At 37.4% G+C, this 18628-nt stretch overlaps 2 protein-coding genes across 2 annotated transcripts; one reads left to right on the top strand and one right to left on the bottom strand.

Moving 5' to 3' along the window:
- Positions 1-1005: 1005 nt before the first annotated feature.
- On the top strand, positions 1006-1669 carry LOC119191273 (achaete-scute complex protein T3-like). The gene is given in 2 exon segments (XM_037445179.1): positions 1006-1652; positions 1655-1669. Coding segments are annotated over 2 exon segments (582 nt in total). The 5' UTR covers positions 1006-1085.
- A 9518-nt stretch (positions 1670-11187) lies between these two features.
- Positions 11188-17543, bottom strand: LOC115440730 (facilitated trehalose transporter Tret1). The gene is made up of 8 exons (XM_037445180.1): positions 17314-17543; positions 16858-16955; positions 15235-15369; positions 14384-14467; positions 13533-13811; positions 13079-13199; positions 12613-12750; positions 11188-12011 (listed from the first exon to the last, which is right to left on the bottom strand). The coding sequence occupies exons 1-8, from the start codon at positions 17354-17356 to the stop codon at positions 11440-11442; spliced, it is 1470 nt and encodes a 489-aa protein (XP_037301077.1). The 5' UTR covers positions 17357-17543; the 3' UTR covers positions 11188-11439.
- Positions 17544-18628: the final 1085 nt, after the last annotated feature.

The raw sequence follows: 18628 nt of genomic DNA, 5'->3' as shown, positions 1-18628 counted from the left end.
CCTATCCGTGCTGAAAAAATGATTGTGTACTGTAATCTGTGCTATAATGTAACAAGTAAGTATTACTTATTCTTATCAAATAAGTAGTTAATTTTTATGCATCCTTTATTGTAGCTCATTACGCGGTAGAGTCGTAATCACTATTTTCTTAGTGTTAAAGAATTCAACGCATGTTCCAACCAGTGCATGATAATACTCATTGTCTTTCTGTGAACATTATACCATACACAGAAAATTTAATTGGACCGTAGGTAGGTATCTAACAACTCATTATCATAAAGAGTTAACCGTCAAATAAAACGCAGTGGACAATTCACAGAACTAGAATGACGCTAAAACACACACCTGCTACATTCCACACTTTATGACCATTACTTGTACGGATTGACCGCGATTGAAGAAAGGTGGAAAAATAATTAGATCACATCTTGATTGATCGTATAAACTGTCACGTGCCACGACGTTGATGGCTAACAGCTTGTTAATAAAACAAACAATACACCACACAATAGTAAAACAATGATGAAGCTCTTACAAATACAATTAGCCAAGACAAGTAAAATGCGGTTACGCTTATGCAATTTTTGTACGCGATTAACTTTATTACGCAAAAAGTTCGGAGCGCTCATTTAAAAACAAAAGCTGCGAGACATTAATAACAAAATATCGTCTCCGATCGTTTTACAGCGCCTATTCTCCCTAACGACTTCTAAATAGACGACGCGAGCGGAGCCCGTCTTCCGAACAAGGTAAAGGACGGGATAATTACGCGCAACGACGTGCAACAATAGCGGCGCGAGCTTACCGCTCTATGGCATAATAAGCGCCGGCGTATTTTGACCAGTGCAACAAGTAGCGGCTGCGGCGCGGGGCGAGCGGCGCGGCGCGGCGGGCGGCGGGCGGCCCGTGCGAGTTGCGCGCGCGCACGGCACGCGCCCCACCAGTCGCCGCCCGCCGCTACCCGCCGCCCGCTGGCGCGCGCGCTACTTAGCGTTGGGGGTGCGCGCCACCTCCGCCAATTCAACGGCGACCTCCGCGCAGCACGCACTCGTGCGCTCTCGATTTACTCTCGTCTACGTTACGCGATGCTCATGGCGGCGATTCATACTTATCAGAACCTTGGTGTTGATCAGAAACTGACACACCTCCAAAATCAGGCGCCTAGAAGGCTAGCACCTGCTCCGGTGGACGCGGGCCGATGCAAGAAGAGATCTTATCTGCATCAGCCCTATCCATCTCAACCTGCTTCAGTGGCTCGCAGGAATGCCAGGGAAAGGAATAGAGTGAAGCAAGTCAATAATGGATTCGCAGCGCTCCGGCAACACATACCGTCGGCAATCTCCGCAGCATTGGCCGGCGGGCGAGGATCCTCTAGGAAGCTGAGCAAAGTGGACACTTTGAGACTGGCCGTGGAATATATTAAAAGTTTAAAGCGCTTATTAGAAGAGAGTGAAGATGGATGTTCGGACTCACAATTAGGGATGACCTTGACCACGAGCGGCTCTCAAACCCCACCTTCATCTGAAGAATCTCATTCACCTGCCCCGTCTCTTGTTTCGGAGAGTTCGGCGGGCCCGAGTTGTCACGACGCATACGACTTTTACGAGCCGATGAGTCCTGAAGATGAAGAACTTCTGGACGTCATATCCCACGATGGCAACAACAATGATTAACAAGGTAAGCTTTATCATATTGCCCTAGTTAAATTACTCGAAATAGATGTTATTATCTTTTTGATAACTAAGTTTAATATAAATTATAAAAAAACGCTTCACAAAAAATACTTGCATCCTAAGAACTTTGATAATGACAATTCTTATCACATTGTTTGCGCACGTCGCGCCGCACCGGCCGTGATAGACGCATCGTTCAGACTTATCTAGTGCCAGCTATATGTAGGGAATAAATTTGGAATAAAAATACCTGAATTACTTTAGTTTACGATTATGTTTTTTCCACAAGCCAGGTATCACAATCAAACAATTTTTTTGCTTGAGCCTGTTAGCCACGGTTACCTATAGGGTCGGTCTTTTATGTTGCACAATTTTGGATGAAGGTTCATCCTCAAAGCAAAAAGTAAACAGGTCTACTATTATACGTGAGCATTGAACCGTAGATAGACTTTATCTATCCATTGTAGAATTAAGGGACACAATAGAAAATCGCCAACAATAGCGAATCTTAAAATATGTCGTATGAAAGCTTCTCGCTGCTAGCTGTTTTTTTTCTACTAAAACACAGTCTTTTCTATTTCAAGTTTAGAAATAAAATAGGGACCCGCATTCTACCTTCTTATTTTCTTCAATAGCCGAACAGCAATTACTTCTAACAACCTTGTGGTTCACCCGCATGTAGTGAGAAAATTGCACATAAAACCTATCTATTCTAATAATAAGTAGACAATAGCCATGATTTTATTTTACATGTGATTTTTTTGTTGCTATGGTCGTTTGTGTAGTCCAGTTGCCATATGGTCACAATAGATGGATTAGCTACAGAGCCGCGTCTAAAACTTCAAATTGAACTCGCAAAAAACGGGCCGTCGACTATTAATTTATTGTACCGGAAGACGAAATCTCAAGAGGAAGTAGAAGGGCGCCGAGCGGAGCACACGTGTTACAATATTTGCTAAGCACTATACAAACATCTGATGATACGAGTTTGATATTCTCAGGAACGTACGTCACTAATACGCGAACAACACTTGCATTATCAAAGTTCTCAACTAATACCACCACATCAACAGTGTAAACATGTTTTAATAAATTATTTTTCATTTTCCCAGGAACCGTGTTCTGCGGCGATCAAAGTGCGGCCTCTGAGCGGCTTGGTGATTATGAAAAAACGAGTATTCCTCAAGTGAGACCCGAACGGAGCGCGAGGGACTCTGAGACAACCTCTAATTAACCGCAATCAGTATATTCCTAATGAGAGGGATAATGGTGGACTATAACGAAGCATCGATGCATTCCGTTGGAAGACTGAACACCGAACGAATGTTCTTACTGCATTTCGTACATCGAAAGAATAACTCTACTAAGACTGAAAATATCACTTGTTTATTCCATAGGCATTTAGTATTACCATAAGTGATCAAAACACCGCTGTGCCTTAGTATGTAGCCTAGACTACACTTCCAATTAGAGTTTAATTACTTCATAATTTATAATTGTTATCTAGTCATTAGTTATTAAGTTTATTATTTTTATGTAAATATGTCGCTGTTCGAATACGATTGAAGCAAAGACTTTTAGTGTAATTAGATAGCCGTAGCACCCTAAGCGAGATTCCTAATAATGTAAGAATTATTAAAATAGGTGTTAATATTTCTTTACAGAACACCAGACAACCTGTCGGTTGCATTTGTAAATAAATTTTATTATCGAAATATTTCATTTTATTTTTAACCTAAAACACACACACACACACATATCTTCACGCATTTATCCCCGAAGGGATATGCAGAGGGCAACCAGGGCATCCACTTTTCACCAAGTGTGTTCCGTCCCATGATGTGATAGGGGGCGAGGGAGAGCGCCGTATCAGACACAAATTCCAGACTCAGGGCACTTTACTGAATAGAGAAACCCAATATCCCTACACCCGACCCGAGATTCGAACATCGTTGCAGTACCACAAATGTAGTAAAACTACGCAGTCACATACACACACACAAAGAAATATGATAATATTTTAGAGCCTTAGACATATTTAGATATTTAAATGATAAAGAAAATCGACAACGTATAAAAATAATTACTAATATTACATTTTTCGATATTATGATATCATTAGGATATTTTTTCGATTTAATTAAAATCTAAAAAATAAGATTAAAAGTTTTTTGTACAAGATACCACGTGGAATTAAAATTTTGGTTGCATTAGAACTAATAAGAATGCAAAGATATATGTATAAATAGATTCATAAATAGCTTTTCATAAACCACACAAAATTCATAAACTATAATTAGGTATTGCTTAATATTTTATATATTTACTGGAGAATTTTAAAATCACATAAGCTCACACCTTTATTCCTAAAGGGTTCGGCAAAAGCTCAACTAGTGTTCGCACACTCCGCTCCATGATATGATGAAGCCGAGATCCTTTCTCATAGCGTGCATAACTTTCAAACCGGGACAGTTAATATGGAATTTTCAAGTCCTAAACTAAAACAGACTATATTACATAACTTGGGAACCGAACCCAGAACCTCGCCGTTAATATCCAAACACGATCAATTCATTTTCAAATACATAATGACTCTAATTTTTTAAGAACGTGACGTATGCGCATATCCACATTAATTGCACGGAAGGTAACAAAACGAAACCAACGTAGGGTTTCCACACGTGTCTGAACTCGAGTTACATTTGCAAAAAGGATACAATAAACCACGCGAAACCAAAACGGGGGACCTAAACAAAGCATGCTTGTATTTAATTTGAAGACAATTGTCCCAACAGGATCACGTACCATTGCCCGCCCAGCGAAATCAAATTGCAATAATAATTTTTGATAATGGAAGGGAAGCGCGGGCCATTATGGGTGGATATTTCCGTCGATACGAGCTCGTAAGGCGACAACGTGGCACACACCTGTGGAGTCGAGCAACGTTTAGCTCTTCTGTTTAATTTTCTTTGTATTAATTGTTTAGTATGTGCGCCGGCGCATCCGCTTGCAAACTAGCTCCTCATTATCTCGTCCTGTAAGGCGCTGCTCTATAATGTTCTCCAATTTACATGGTCATCACTCCTTTACCCTTAATGTTTTGTATTCTATGTCCTTTTTATTACTTCTTGCAAATTATCGTTACGACTTGGGTTACTTATTTATTGTCATTTGTTCATTAACATTTAATTTAGCTTTGAAACTATACTTACTTAAGGAATAACATTATGTATTTCGATTTTAGCTTAGTACGTTATATCAATAGATAGAACAGGTGATAAGCCTTTTTTTAAATGTAATTAATACACTGTGATGTATTGTGAATGTAAATCGGGAACATTTTCCATTAAATATATTGTCTTGTATAAATTGTTTTAATCTATCATAGGTGCAATTTTGTTCGCCTACGTGATAAATAAAGTATTTTTTTTTTTATAAAAAACTGCAGATTGCTTTAAACAGGTTGGTCTAAAAATATTTGAGAAAAGCCGATTTAAAGTAGGCATTATGTGGCTGATGGTTACGTTTGATGTATATAATACATCTATCAGGTATTAGAAGCAAAAAGTCAACTCACTTTTTCTGGTAACATAACGACGGGGCTATAGTAGTCCACGAAAAGATTAATAACTACTTTCTACAAAGAGAAGAGAGCCATTTGACCTGCAGATTAGAAAAAAATAAATAATTAAAAATTAAAAATCAGAATACCTAAGTTCAGTGATTCGTAAAAGCTCGGCGGCGCTCGTGCGTTTACGGCGCACGCGACCGCCGCGCGCGCCGCAGCTGCGCGCTGCCTGCGCTTATTCCTCCAACACCAGAAAACGAAATATAGCACGAGTATATGAACAAATAAAGTCAAGGTTGGTAAAGTAAATCAAAAACTGGCACGTGCACTGAATGATTGTGGATGGAAATGAAACAATGAAGCCATAAATCCTAAAGTAAATACAACAGGTAACCACGCAATTATGTAGTGTTATTAAGATGAAATTATCAATAATCATCATGTTTATGCTATAATCTTGAACATTTCAAAAATAAACCGTTATAGCGCATTCTAAATTAACATCTGTTTGCTAAATGATACTCAATATCTTCATAAGCGTCGATCCGTAAAATTGATGCCGTCAACTACCGGTCCAATTTCTAGCTACATATATTAAAGTATCCTTAAGAAACTCTTAAACGAGTAAAAAATCACACAAAAACAATACCGAAACGAGATCCGGAACAGGCGGCACAAGTACAGTCCCAAAGGCCCATGTCCTTGGTTAAAAGTGCAGACCGCAAATCGGTAATAAACATGTGACCCAAATCCAGCGCAGGCGCCTGCCGAGTCGGTGTTATTTTCGAATATCGAACAAGTTCAAGTGCTTTGCATAAAAACTATGCTTAAGCTCGAATTTTAAAATTCTACAAGTTAATTCAAGGAAAGGCAAAGGCGTTTTTGTTTTGCAGTTTTTATTTGAAAAATAAAACTAGTCAAATTTCTAATAAAATTACAATGTTTTCTTAGCACACGATGCATAGCAGATGCCTACATCGTGGACCAAATCATAAATCACAATAGAAATCAAATAGCGACGAAGCTCAAACATTTGTCTAGCAAATTTATTTTTGTTATATAATTTTATATCAAATGGACCACATGCACTTGAAACAGAAAAACTAAGCGCTTGAAGCTTATAAATTACCGTAAAACAATGGAGTCGATGTTTCAATTACTTATATATTTTTTAACGCGCTACTTAGAAATTTATTTGAGAATAATGTATGTATAAAACAATTATAGAAAGGGATGTTGTATAATATATTTAAATAGACTTTTATTTATTTAGCTTTTGTTTCAATTTAAATATATAATATTGTTATCTATATAATAATAATAATATCAGCCCTGTATTATATACTTGCCCACTGCTGAGCACGGGCCTCCTCTACTAGTGAGAGGGATTAGGTCTTAGTCCACCACGCTGGCCTAGTGCGGATTGGTAGACTTCACACACCTTCGAAATTCCTATAGAGAACTTCCCGGATGTGCAGGTTTCCTCACGATGTTTTCCTTCACCGTGAAAGCGAACGATAAATTCACAAAGAATACACACATGGTTTTTTAGAAAAGTCAGAGGCGTGTGCCCTTGGAATTTGAACCTGCGGACATTCGTCTCGGCAGTCCGTTCCACACCCAACTAGGCTATCGCCGCTTGTTACATGTGCTTTGGTATAAATATAATTAAAATACAAATATATTAAAACAGTGTGAACTGTAATATAAAATACGTTGGCTTATTGAATTAAAGTGTTGTTGACGATTTATAAAAAATCTGTACTTCAAATAAATTTATATACCATTGGTATACCGCATCTTTTTTAAAGATACTTAATATGTTTAAAACAATAATACACTTTTTAGTTATATATTATCATTAAAATTATTGTACAAAATTATTTATACCGTTACATATATTTTTATACTAGTCAGATGTCTCCACTGTTTTTTATTAAGGACAAGTTATCGGCTTGAGTCAAAGGGACGTCGTGTCGCGCTATTCAAATAATTAGGGTCGATACCGCCACTGGCTTCGATCGAATTAAACCACATAAAATGGTTGTGAAGAATCGACCGCCACAAAAACGTACCACCAGTGATATATAGACGTGGACGACGGAACATTAATGCTTGTTACCGATAATGCCTTAAAGTCTAAGAGTAACGAACACCTTCAAACAATCCCGCGTAACATACACTATATTTTGGTAATGTCAATTATGTATTTATCCTACCAAATTCGGATGATACGCCTGTCAACATCAAAATGGAAACTTGACGCTCCTTTAATCATGGGTTCAGTGACCTAGCCAGGTGCTGAGTGACAGTAAATATTATGACTTATCTATCAGCAAACGGAAGAAATTGACTTACTATTTGTGTCGATTCAACTGACCTTTCATAATGCGTCCTAGATTATGAATAGTCAACAATGGGTTAATTTTATCGGCATCTTAACTTGACAGCCGGCATATGATATCCTGGCTTTGTATACGTATCGATAGAATACGGGTGAATTATTTTATAGATTTTCATATACATCAAATATATTTAGAACAAGAAGTTGCCTTACCAGTAGCATTTAGCTATAAAATGAAACAGTGATGCCGTGCCCAGTTGTCCAGGAAAACGTTAACTATGTCTAGAGGTAACATGTCATCGAGTTGCTCGACTCTAACGAAGGTGTATTCAAAAAAGCCTGTTCGCCTCCGGTGGTCCTACCGTCAGCTCGTCTACCGCGACAGGCCACGTCATTATGCAATAATACGGATGTGAATTACTTTCATACCAAATTATCATAGTAGCAGTTTGTACTCCCTCCATTATTCATGTTCATAAAATGATTCGTTACTTACCGACTCCGTGTGAAGCTGAGAGCGTGAAGCGTATCCTACAAAAAAAGAAAAGATACGCACTTTGTAACAACTTTATACACCCTTTATTACATACCGTGTCATAAATGCAGCATAATAACAAGTTGTCGACATCCTCTTATACCTAATTTCCGCTTTCACGGTTATTAGTATAAATATACGTAAACCAAAAGTTGCGAGTATTCTGCCACTTTGTTCAGTTCGGTTTCACAACGCCGCGATATTTTGAGGTATATTAAACGGTAATGTGTTGGTACTGAGAAGCATTCATTATATTCACCAACGCCTACAAGTCTGGACTTTCTCGATGAAACGATCGATTATAGCAGCAGATACGCAGTAATCGTAGGCCAAGCTTTTCCGCAATCGTGCGACCATAACATAATGAGCGAGACGCGGCCAGTCGCGTGATCGGACAATGAGGGACAAAAAGTCGGCTGAAAAACTTTAGTAACATATTGCGGGGACATTCTCACAGTGTTAATCAAGGCACTCATCTTGATATATTGCTTTATAATCATAGCGCAATCGAGTCACATTTATCAGCCGCTAACGAGCCGATAAATTGATCACTAAGATAGAACCGTTCACAAACAAGTAACATTACAAAAATATCTGTCTAAAAGCAATTTGTTAATGGTCATCTTTAAAAGGTAGCGCCTGGTCGTTACTTGCTTCACTCATTTTAATTTATATTACCTTGCTTTGGATCTTAGATTTGATAAACGGTCGCATTTAACAGAATGTGAAGATTACGTACAGTATACTAATTTGAATCGAGTTCCATATATCTTTCCGTATCAACTTAGATAATATTATCTGGATCAAAGTTCCCATAAGGGCTCAGTAATATTTAATGTTGTGCCTCTTAATTTATCAGTATCAATGCAAGTTAAATTATATGATAACGAACAAATCAGACAAATGATAAGTATGTTTATATAAGTATTTTATTCTTGCAAAGTTGATGCCATTTTACGCTTCAGCAATAAGTTTTATGATGTTGGGTTTTCTAACCACGAACGAGGATGTATCACCGTCTAGGAAGGTTAAGTGTCAGTGACATTGAGATTTACCTATTTTGGAACAGTGGGTCATTATCCGAAAGTATTATTTTGACCGCATCAATTTTCTATTCGACTGAGTAAAGTAAAGTACGGCACGAGTCGTCCTTATTGAACCGTGACGGAACGATCAAATATAATAATTCTGCTCGGGTTGTAAAATGCTCTGCGGCAATTTTTATAAGAATTCTTGCATGAAATGGATCGAATTCGCGAACATTTCTTAGATATTTAATTGAACAATGGAATCAGAGGACCACCAGCGTTATTCGAAGTGTTGACCATTACGTGGTTTAGTAAGGTTGAACATTCGGCATCCGCGTAGTTCCGGTCGGTAAACCACGGATTTAGTCATTTATTTTCTTTTGTAAACAAGTGTAATAGTATTAAAATAAAATGCACAACACCTGCTGTGTATTCTGGGAGTAGTTATAATGTGAAATCAAAGCCAAATTAAAATGAAATTCTGAAGTATCGACCAGTTTTGTTAATGAACGAGTTATTATTCTAAATGAATTACCGAGCAGGAAACGATCGATACGCCAGTAATGAAGCCGCATTTTCCTTCAGCTGTTTTAAGCGGGCATACTTATTATAAACAAAAAATATATGGTTGGAGATCTTAATTGTTAAATGAACTATAACCAATCGTAATGGTTATATTTGTCATTAAGTTAACAGTGTCGGCTAGGTGGTAGACCATAGAGAATCAGACGCAATCAGTAGCAATGACTTAATGGCCAGTAGTTGCATAACGAATGAGACAATCAAAGCCGGAGTGTGGACGTCACGGAACTAATCGACTACGAAACTAATACTTAAAGTTGTCTAAATAGTTTTATTGTGGGGAAATAGAAATCACTGTTCCGACATTTTTATGGATTACAGTTATAATGCTCGTAAGAAGTTACAGTTATAACAGTATAGTGGTTAGCTTATCTCTAAATGTTTTAAGAAAATCAAAGATTTTCATACGCTCAGTTATATTTTTTTTTAACTAGGTGGTCGTCGTGGCTTCATCTGCGTGAAATGCTTTTCCCGCTACAAAATTTTCTGAATCACTATAATCATTCATAGCGCCTCCTGTATGACGTCAGTGTCATATATTTAAATATTAAATTTAAAAAATTATATTATTTCCCAAGGACCCAATTACCTGAATAAAATCTAGGACATAGTCTATCCGTGTGCTAAATTTCTTCCACACCTATCCAACTGTTGCGTTTACTTCTAACAAACATTTAAACATTTTCGCACTTATAATATTATTCACATTAGACGCTTAATAAATTAAATTAACGTTTATTTATTTACTCTTTATTGTACAAAACACAAAAAAACGATACAAAAAGAAAAAGAGACAAAAGGCACAACTACAACGTTAACGTAACGTTCTACATTTCTGTATTCTACAGATTTTCAATCAATAATCCTAATCTCAATCTTCAATCCGATATCGAAAATGAACCAATCAAAATAACTCATTTGTCAGCGATGTCAAAGGGAAACATGTTCTGATTGGTCCATTTTGAGATAGATCGAAAAATCGATTGGGATCGTTTATTGAAAATGGCGGTAAATAGACTTCGATGGCCGACTATTTAAAATTGTGATGTATTATTTAATCATAATTTCAGTCATAATTTTATTATTATACTAATCTATATATTTAAAGCACTTATGAGCATAATTTAGAAGTACATACAATCCACAAATCCGTAAAGTCATCTTAACCAAAATCTCTATAAATGTTATAACATACGTGTAAAACAAAATAGTCAGTTATAAGCACTTTGCTTCAAATATATTTGCGTAAATTACATAACGTTATACCTAAGGGTCTACACACAGACATTTTTAAACAATCTCTGGAAACGCTTTAATTATTATTGGATTTTTATACTATCAAAAGTGATTTTTCGCAAAACAACACACACAAAATATGTAAAAACTGTATATTTTAACATTTTTAGATTTCAAACACACTAATAGATATTCCTAATTTGTGTAGACCAAAGGCTCACTGAACGAGTAAACTCGCTCGCGGAAATCTTAGGCAACTAGTAATTGTCAGTCAATTGTGTACTTAAAAAATAATTACTATAGAGATCACGTTCGTTTAACAGTCGTTGAACGAGCGTTTCAATGACGTATAAGGAGACGCAGAAAGCCTTTGCTACCCAATCGAGACAATTTTATAACGAATAAAATATAAAGATATTAATCGTAAATATAAACTATAAACACGTACAAAATGCGACTTAACCTATATCACATCATTTTTTAACTTCGATGTTCATGTTCACCTCCTCTAAAGGTACTTCTTCGTTAACCTGACAGTTAACAGCGTCTTGGTTTAACTTAACCGCAGTATAATCACCTTCCAACATTAACTGTATCTCCCTCAAATTCTTACCTTTAGTTTCCGGCACAACAAAGTAAGTAAAGAAACCGCCTACGATACCAACAGTGCCAAATATCCAGAAAACAGCGGTCAAACCAACCAGATCTTTCACATTCTGGTAGCATTTCGCTACTAGGAACCCTAGCACGCCGCCGAACACGTTAAGGGACGTCATAGCGACCGCTTTCACGTTCAAAGGGAATATTTCAGCTGGTATTACTGACACTAATGAGTTAAAGCCTATCGTCGAGACAATGTTCGCTATTAATATAGCAAGAAATGGTATGAAGCCGAAAATGGCCAAGAAATCATGGTTGACACGTATGACGTCTTGGAGGAAGAAATAAGCGCCGACGACGACGAGTGACAACCCTGTGACGAAGTAAGAGTAGATGAGGAGCGGCCGACGGCCAACCCTGTCCACTAGCATCGTAGACATTATACCTGGAAATGAGACATAATATTAGTGACTATGTTTCTCTAGTATAGTAACAGGAAGGAATAGGGAAGTAACTGATAGTGTGACTATTATGCCATCAATTAAATTATTTAAAGCTTGACAATACAGAAATTATTTTTAGATGAAATAAGTTTTAATCAATAATTTTAGGGTAATTTTGCTATTGCATTAGTAAATAAAAAACATACTTATCTTCATGAAAAGCATGCATTTATGAAACGAAGGTAAAGAAGAGTATGTGGTTTCATTTATAAAATGTCACAATGACCCTGTATACATTAAAATACATCTTGTTTACCTACGAGATCAATGGGACGGGTTCTAGGTATACTAGTATAAATGGGTAAGTAAATTTGTCATGGTTCAACAGAAATCTTTGTAATGTTATACCTCAGTATTACAAGATTTCACAAATTTCGGTTGAACTACGATTTTACAAAGTTTAGAATGTTAAAATCGCTCTCCTGTCAAGTTGTGTTTTTGCACTTGTACTATACACATATACATATATTGTACTACACATACTATAGTATACGTAGAACCCGTCGAATACAACTTTAACGAGATTAGTTGAAAATTTCTTACCGACAACAAAAGTGACCGCTCCGAACACGAGGAGCACCGTCCTTTCATGATATTTCGGTATGTTACTCTCCCTGCATATGGGGCCCAGGTACTCCTTGATGGTCACGCTGCCTGTCAGTATCTGAGTAGCTTTCAACCCTGGAATAGTTATACAAGATATGAAGAACAGTCAGGGCTGTACCCAGGGGAGACAGGGAGGATTCCTGTTCCCCTGGTTATCCGTGGAATAAAAGTTAGGATTTGCCCCTGCCCTGAGCCATAAGCGAGGTTTAGTCATGGGTATCTTACTGCCAATTATATGCAAGTATTGAACATGGCAGGGTAAATCATGCTTAATAATGACCTATTAGAACCGGGAGAGTCATATGGCGGAGTGCAATGACAGTCGCGTCGCTTGACCTCAGGCGAGCGGCTAGCTTCTCTCGTTTTAAGTTTTATAATATACTATACCACTAGCCAAACTCACCTGCTGATATGATCAGAGCCTTCCTATACTGCCGGCCAGTGAACAATTCCTTCGTCGAACTAGATCGCTCCATTTCTTTGTTCACGTCTGCTTGCTTCGAACTTAAAAGGTTGTCTAACTCCTGTAACACATTAAAAATGATTACTTATACATATAAGCATAAATTGGTGAAGTATTTGCAAAATATTTTCTTTGTGCTGACGTATGTTGTGCTACGATATACTATAGGACAGGGATGGCGAACCAATGGCACATAAAATAGTTTTATTATTTTGGATCAAAATAAGAAGTCAACAGAAAAGGGGTGCCCGAATATTTAAAGCACTGAAGTGCACGATGCAAACATATTATTTTTTCATAAATACGTTAACCGATAAACGTTCTCCACCCCTGGCCTAGAACCTGTGCTAAATTCAATTTTCGCTGTGCGTCGTATGTTAGTCAATCATATTACCTTTTCGTCCTTACAGCATTTCAATTTGACAAGCTGCCTTCGAGCGGCGTCCACCTTGCCCTCCTTGAGGTGGAAGTACGGCGACTCTGGGATCCACCAACAAGCGGCGAAATAGACGAATGGAAGGGGAAGCATCAAGTAGTTGATAGTCTCGTATGATACAAAAGGCCCGATGCACATTATCAATAAGTTGCCTAAATGGAACGTAAACCTTGTGCACAAGGATAATGTTCCTCTGATTTCTGTATCTGCTATTTCGGCTAGGTAAATTCCGATGACCTGTAATAATAATATCAGCCCTGTATTATGTACTGTCCCACTGTTGGGTATGTGTACTATTGAGAGAGATTAGTCCTTAGTCCACCACGCTGGCCTAGTGCGGATTAGTAGACTTTACACATCCTCGAAATTCCTATAGAGAACTTCTCAGGTGTGCAGGTTTCCTCACGATGTTTTCCTTCACTGTTAGAGCAAGCGATAATTTTTAGAAAACTCAGAGGTGTGTGCCCTTGGGATTTGAACCTGCGGACATTCGTCTCGGCACTCCGTTCCCCACCCAACTAGGCTATCACCTGTAAATTGATGATGAATTTTGGTTTTGGATTACAATTTTTCGATTAAGAAATGCCAATCAATAAATCGTTTTGGAAAAACATTATGATCTAATGGCAGGATATGAGCTGTACACTTGAACCTGAAATTGGTGGTGACACTACTGGCCCGAACTGGATCATCCAGATGAGGATGACTTCAAAGCAGCGAATGATCGTAAAAGCTAAACCTATAGTTTCTACAACCTAAAATTCATTGACTTTCCACAAAATCGTTATAAATAATTAAAATAAACTTACAGTTGACAACATGCCCGTGCCGAAGCTCCACAGTAACGTCATGATGCCCAGCAACCACGCATTTTTCGCGAATGCTACTATTAGCTAAAACAGAAAAAGAATAACATGACACGACGAGCATGCCAGCCCTCTCATAATTTGCACCACAAGTAAACAGTAGCAACACGACATAGGACACACATCACGCTTTTATCCCTGAAGAGATAGACAGAGACGTAACCAGGACTATTTTTTACACTGTCCGTCCCATCATGTAAGGGAGGCGGTATTGCAGACTCCGTGTTTACCCGACGAAGGATTCGAACCTGGGTTTTTGACCCATTTACCAGCGGAATGTTTGCCAGCAAACATGACAGCTACATGACAGTTACATGACATTACGCGTGTCACGGGAATGTAACCTTATTATTTACTACATAATAAGGTTATTTTTCTGTGACACGCGTAATGTCATGTAACTGTCATGTAGCTGTCATGTTTGCCGGCAAACATTCCGATGATTAATGGGTTAAAGCGGTGGTTATTTCATGCATACAATACAACTATGCCATCGAGGCAAACCGCAATATAACAACGCCATCGAGGGAGTCGCATACAACCTAATTATTTAAACACATGCATATCGCCACCCTTAGCGAAGATAAATTAACATATGACATTAGTAATTTACAGTAATTACACTATCTACAAGCAGTGGCGGATTGAGGATTTGACCTGGGGGCCTTAGTCCCCTAGCTATAGTTTCCCTACCCCTAGACGTACCAATCGCTGTAGGGTCCCTACTACACTAGTCCCAATTTGATACTTCTCCACGTTGTTCCACCGTCCTTTTCGACTATAATGGAACTTACCATTCCTATAGCGATAGGTATCGCGCTCCCTAATATGGTGGCGCGCCTTCCTAGGTTGTCCGACGTGAATCGTGTCGCAAAACTGCCCAATATGAACCCGATGGGTTTCATGCTGAGCATCCATGATATCCCGTTCTGCAATAATAATAAAACCTTATTAATATCATACGAAAGTTTGTGAACATGTTTGGGTATTTTCTTGTATTTTTTTTTTATATTAATTAACCTCATATACAAAATTAGCTCCTCAAAAGGAAATTTAGGTTTTTTTTCTATAGTTAGGAATGAATAACACGACGATACGTTACTGTGATATTTTTGTATATTTATTGTCATTAAAACCATATATAGGCTGTATGATACAGAATACCTTAGCCTTCCTTAAAGAATAAAATGTCGCAAAACGAATTTTGATTCAAATACATACTACATACTTTTTTCTCTTTCCTTTATTAATTAGGTATTTTAACCATATAAAAATAAAAATAATTTTACATCTGTTTCCAAAAAAAATTCTACATTCGAAATTGGTTTTGTTATAAATGAAAACAAAAAACTCAATTAGTTCCGGTTTTGACCCCATACTCCTGTTACAAGATTCTAAATCGCCCAACAAATTATACCGAGAATATAAAGCGAGCTATGTTCCCAACAAAGCTCCGCTTTGTTTATGAATGAACTGCCACAAATTTTTAAACAATCAAATGGTTTCCGTCATCACTTTCGGTGCCGCACTAGTGTTATTTAAGCTCTTTGTTCTCAGCACTACGCATGACTATAAGTCTTTATGCCATAAATGACATTCCTTATCCGGTTCGGGGAATATGGCCGACTGCTGAGTACTAACAATATGCACATAGATTATTTTTTCTACTTCCGTTTATTCAGAGATAATTTTTACCGTCAGTTTTAAATATTATCTTGCGATGGGTTCAATGTAGCTAATTTAATTGATATTGGACTTAGGATTTTGCAGATACAGCAGGGAACGCCTCTACAGCATATTTTTAATTATTCTTTATTTTAGATTCACTTGAAATAGCAAGAGATTGACTGATTATAATTATTTTTAAAACCGTACGAAGGGACTAGGAAGCCGCTCAATAAACCTCTGAGAACTAGCTCAGCTTATGTTCATATAATAGCATATAGAACTATGCTGTACTCATGCCAAATATAATAATCATTGCATAGAACTGGATTGAACTTAGTATTCCGGCTTAGTTTAGGTCTCATAATGCTTAATTAAATACAGGCTACAATGTCTATCAAAACGCAAGATAACGTTACTTGCGTAGCTTGACAGCTCTACTAACTACTGGACACCCAAACACACAACACTCACAAACTGGATATCTAACCAAGGGCTTAGTCAGCGTTTCCCCATATTTCGGGGAAAGGAGGGAAAGAAACTTATTTTTTTTTTATATTTATAATCCCAATAATTATTTAATACAAATACGAGTACATACAAAAATATATACTTGCATGGAATCCAGGCAAGAGGAGCATCCCCTCTGCCCCCACCTACCTACACCTTTTTACCTAACAGCTGTAATATTATAAGATTCAATAAAATTTTACTGCCATACATAATACATAATTGGCTTTTCGCATACTCACATCTGTGATATCTACACTGGTCTCGTTGTCGTGAAACTTGCTCAGCACCGGAGTGGGCCACGCTGACAACATGCCCAAACACACGAACGCTAGTGACACTACAAATAAATACCTTTTTACACGTCTGCACGAAATTATAGTATATTTTATTAATTATATTGTATTTTTAAGTAGCTACATAATATATTCAAGTATGGAGAATGTTATGATTGTAACATTATTTGTGTAAGTCACTTATGAATAAATTACTAATAACTTCGTAAGCTAATTATAATAACGTATACCTAAGTAGTGAAATAAAAAAGTATATTACTGTAACCATCTTTAAAGATATGCAGGCATTAGATACCTACATATTTTCATTAGTCAATTGTTCGTTAGTAACTTACGTAAGTAAAAGTTACAAATGTAATGTGATAATTTAGTTCAGAATCTTTATACTAAAAAGACACTCACCACATAACGTCACTAAGTACTGAACTTGTCGGCTTTTCTCCATTATCTGAAACCATTTCGTTGTATATTATATAAAATACAGTGGTAAAAAATACATTCTTGCTGTACACACATTAAGGTTAATTCCAAATCCCAATAAGCGTTGCCAGCCGTCCCGTATTTACCGAGACGTCCCGTATTTTAGGCACATTTTAAAACGTCCTGACGGGACAGACTGTCCCGTAAATCGATCTACGATTGACAAGTACTCCCGCACGCAACGCTCGCATTTTCGCATACATATCAATACGACTCGGTTTTTATAAATTTTATAAAATGCGAGTTGATACCTGTTTTGGGGCATTCCACGTGAAGCGGGCACGAAAAAAAACTCGATGTCTCAGATTTTCGTAATATTTGATTATGTTATACCTGTATATGTCCTCGATCCAGATACAAAATATTATTATGCACCGTCAGTAATATAAATATATTTTTTTATATTATAATCAGATGTAATTGAATCGTTAGAGCGATGCAAAACATGATAAAATACTCTGATCGAAAGTATTTAGTTTAATTGAAAGTTTTTACTACTTCGCTCTGTCTGGCGACCGCCGCGCTTCGGCACTGTAATCGGTCTAGCTCCTAAACTACTTCTCAGCCCATTATGAAACTTCGCAGGGATTATCTATACAATAATAGCTATTTTTAGAAAAAAAATAAAAAATATATAAATATGCCAACTTTGTGAAATTCAAGTTTGAAAGGTTCGCAGGTTCCCCTCGGTGGTGACTGCAGGACCACCACCAAAAAAAAATTTTTGTATTTCACACCGAATGCACGCCCATGCACGGGGGACATTTGTCGCGGTCCTAGGCACATAGTCAAGTGTGTATAAGGTGCGTTCGGCTAATTTCGGGCGGTTTTTCGGTGTGTTGCGAGGAGCCTCGAAAATATTTCTTTATTCATAAAATTTTTAAGCGGTACCGGCATTTTAAACATGAAACTGATCATTATTAATGCTACTTTATGTGATAATTTAATCATCTTCTAATTCTCTCTGTGTAAGCTTAAAAATAGATGAAATCCACCTTTTTTGTTTGACTGCACACAGCGCACCTATTTATTGTCGATGCATCAACTGAGAAACAGCATAGCAGCCTATGTAGCCTAAACTAAAAAATAACCATAGATTCGTGGTAGTTTTTCGTTATACGATCTTAACCCGTATCCGATCTTACCCGAACGCACCGCTATACCTCATGGTTGCCAATTGCCATTGAGGCTTATAAAGACTCTCAAACAGTTGCTAGCCTTCTCCCCTCCTCCTATC

The sequence above is a fragment of the Manduca sexta genome, unplaced genomic scaffold (assembly GCF_014839805.1).
Source record: "Manduca sexta isolate Smith_Timp_Sample1 unplaced genomic scaffold, JHU_Msex_v1.0 HiC_scaffold_1286, whole genome shotgun sequence".
Taxonomy (NCBI): Eukaryota; Metazoa; Arthropoda; class Insecta; order Lepidoptera; family Sphingidae; genus Manduca; species Manduca sexta.
The sequence above is the reverse complement of the archived record's forward strand: the minus strand, read 5'-3'. Positions and strand labels throughout refer to the sequence as shown.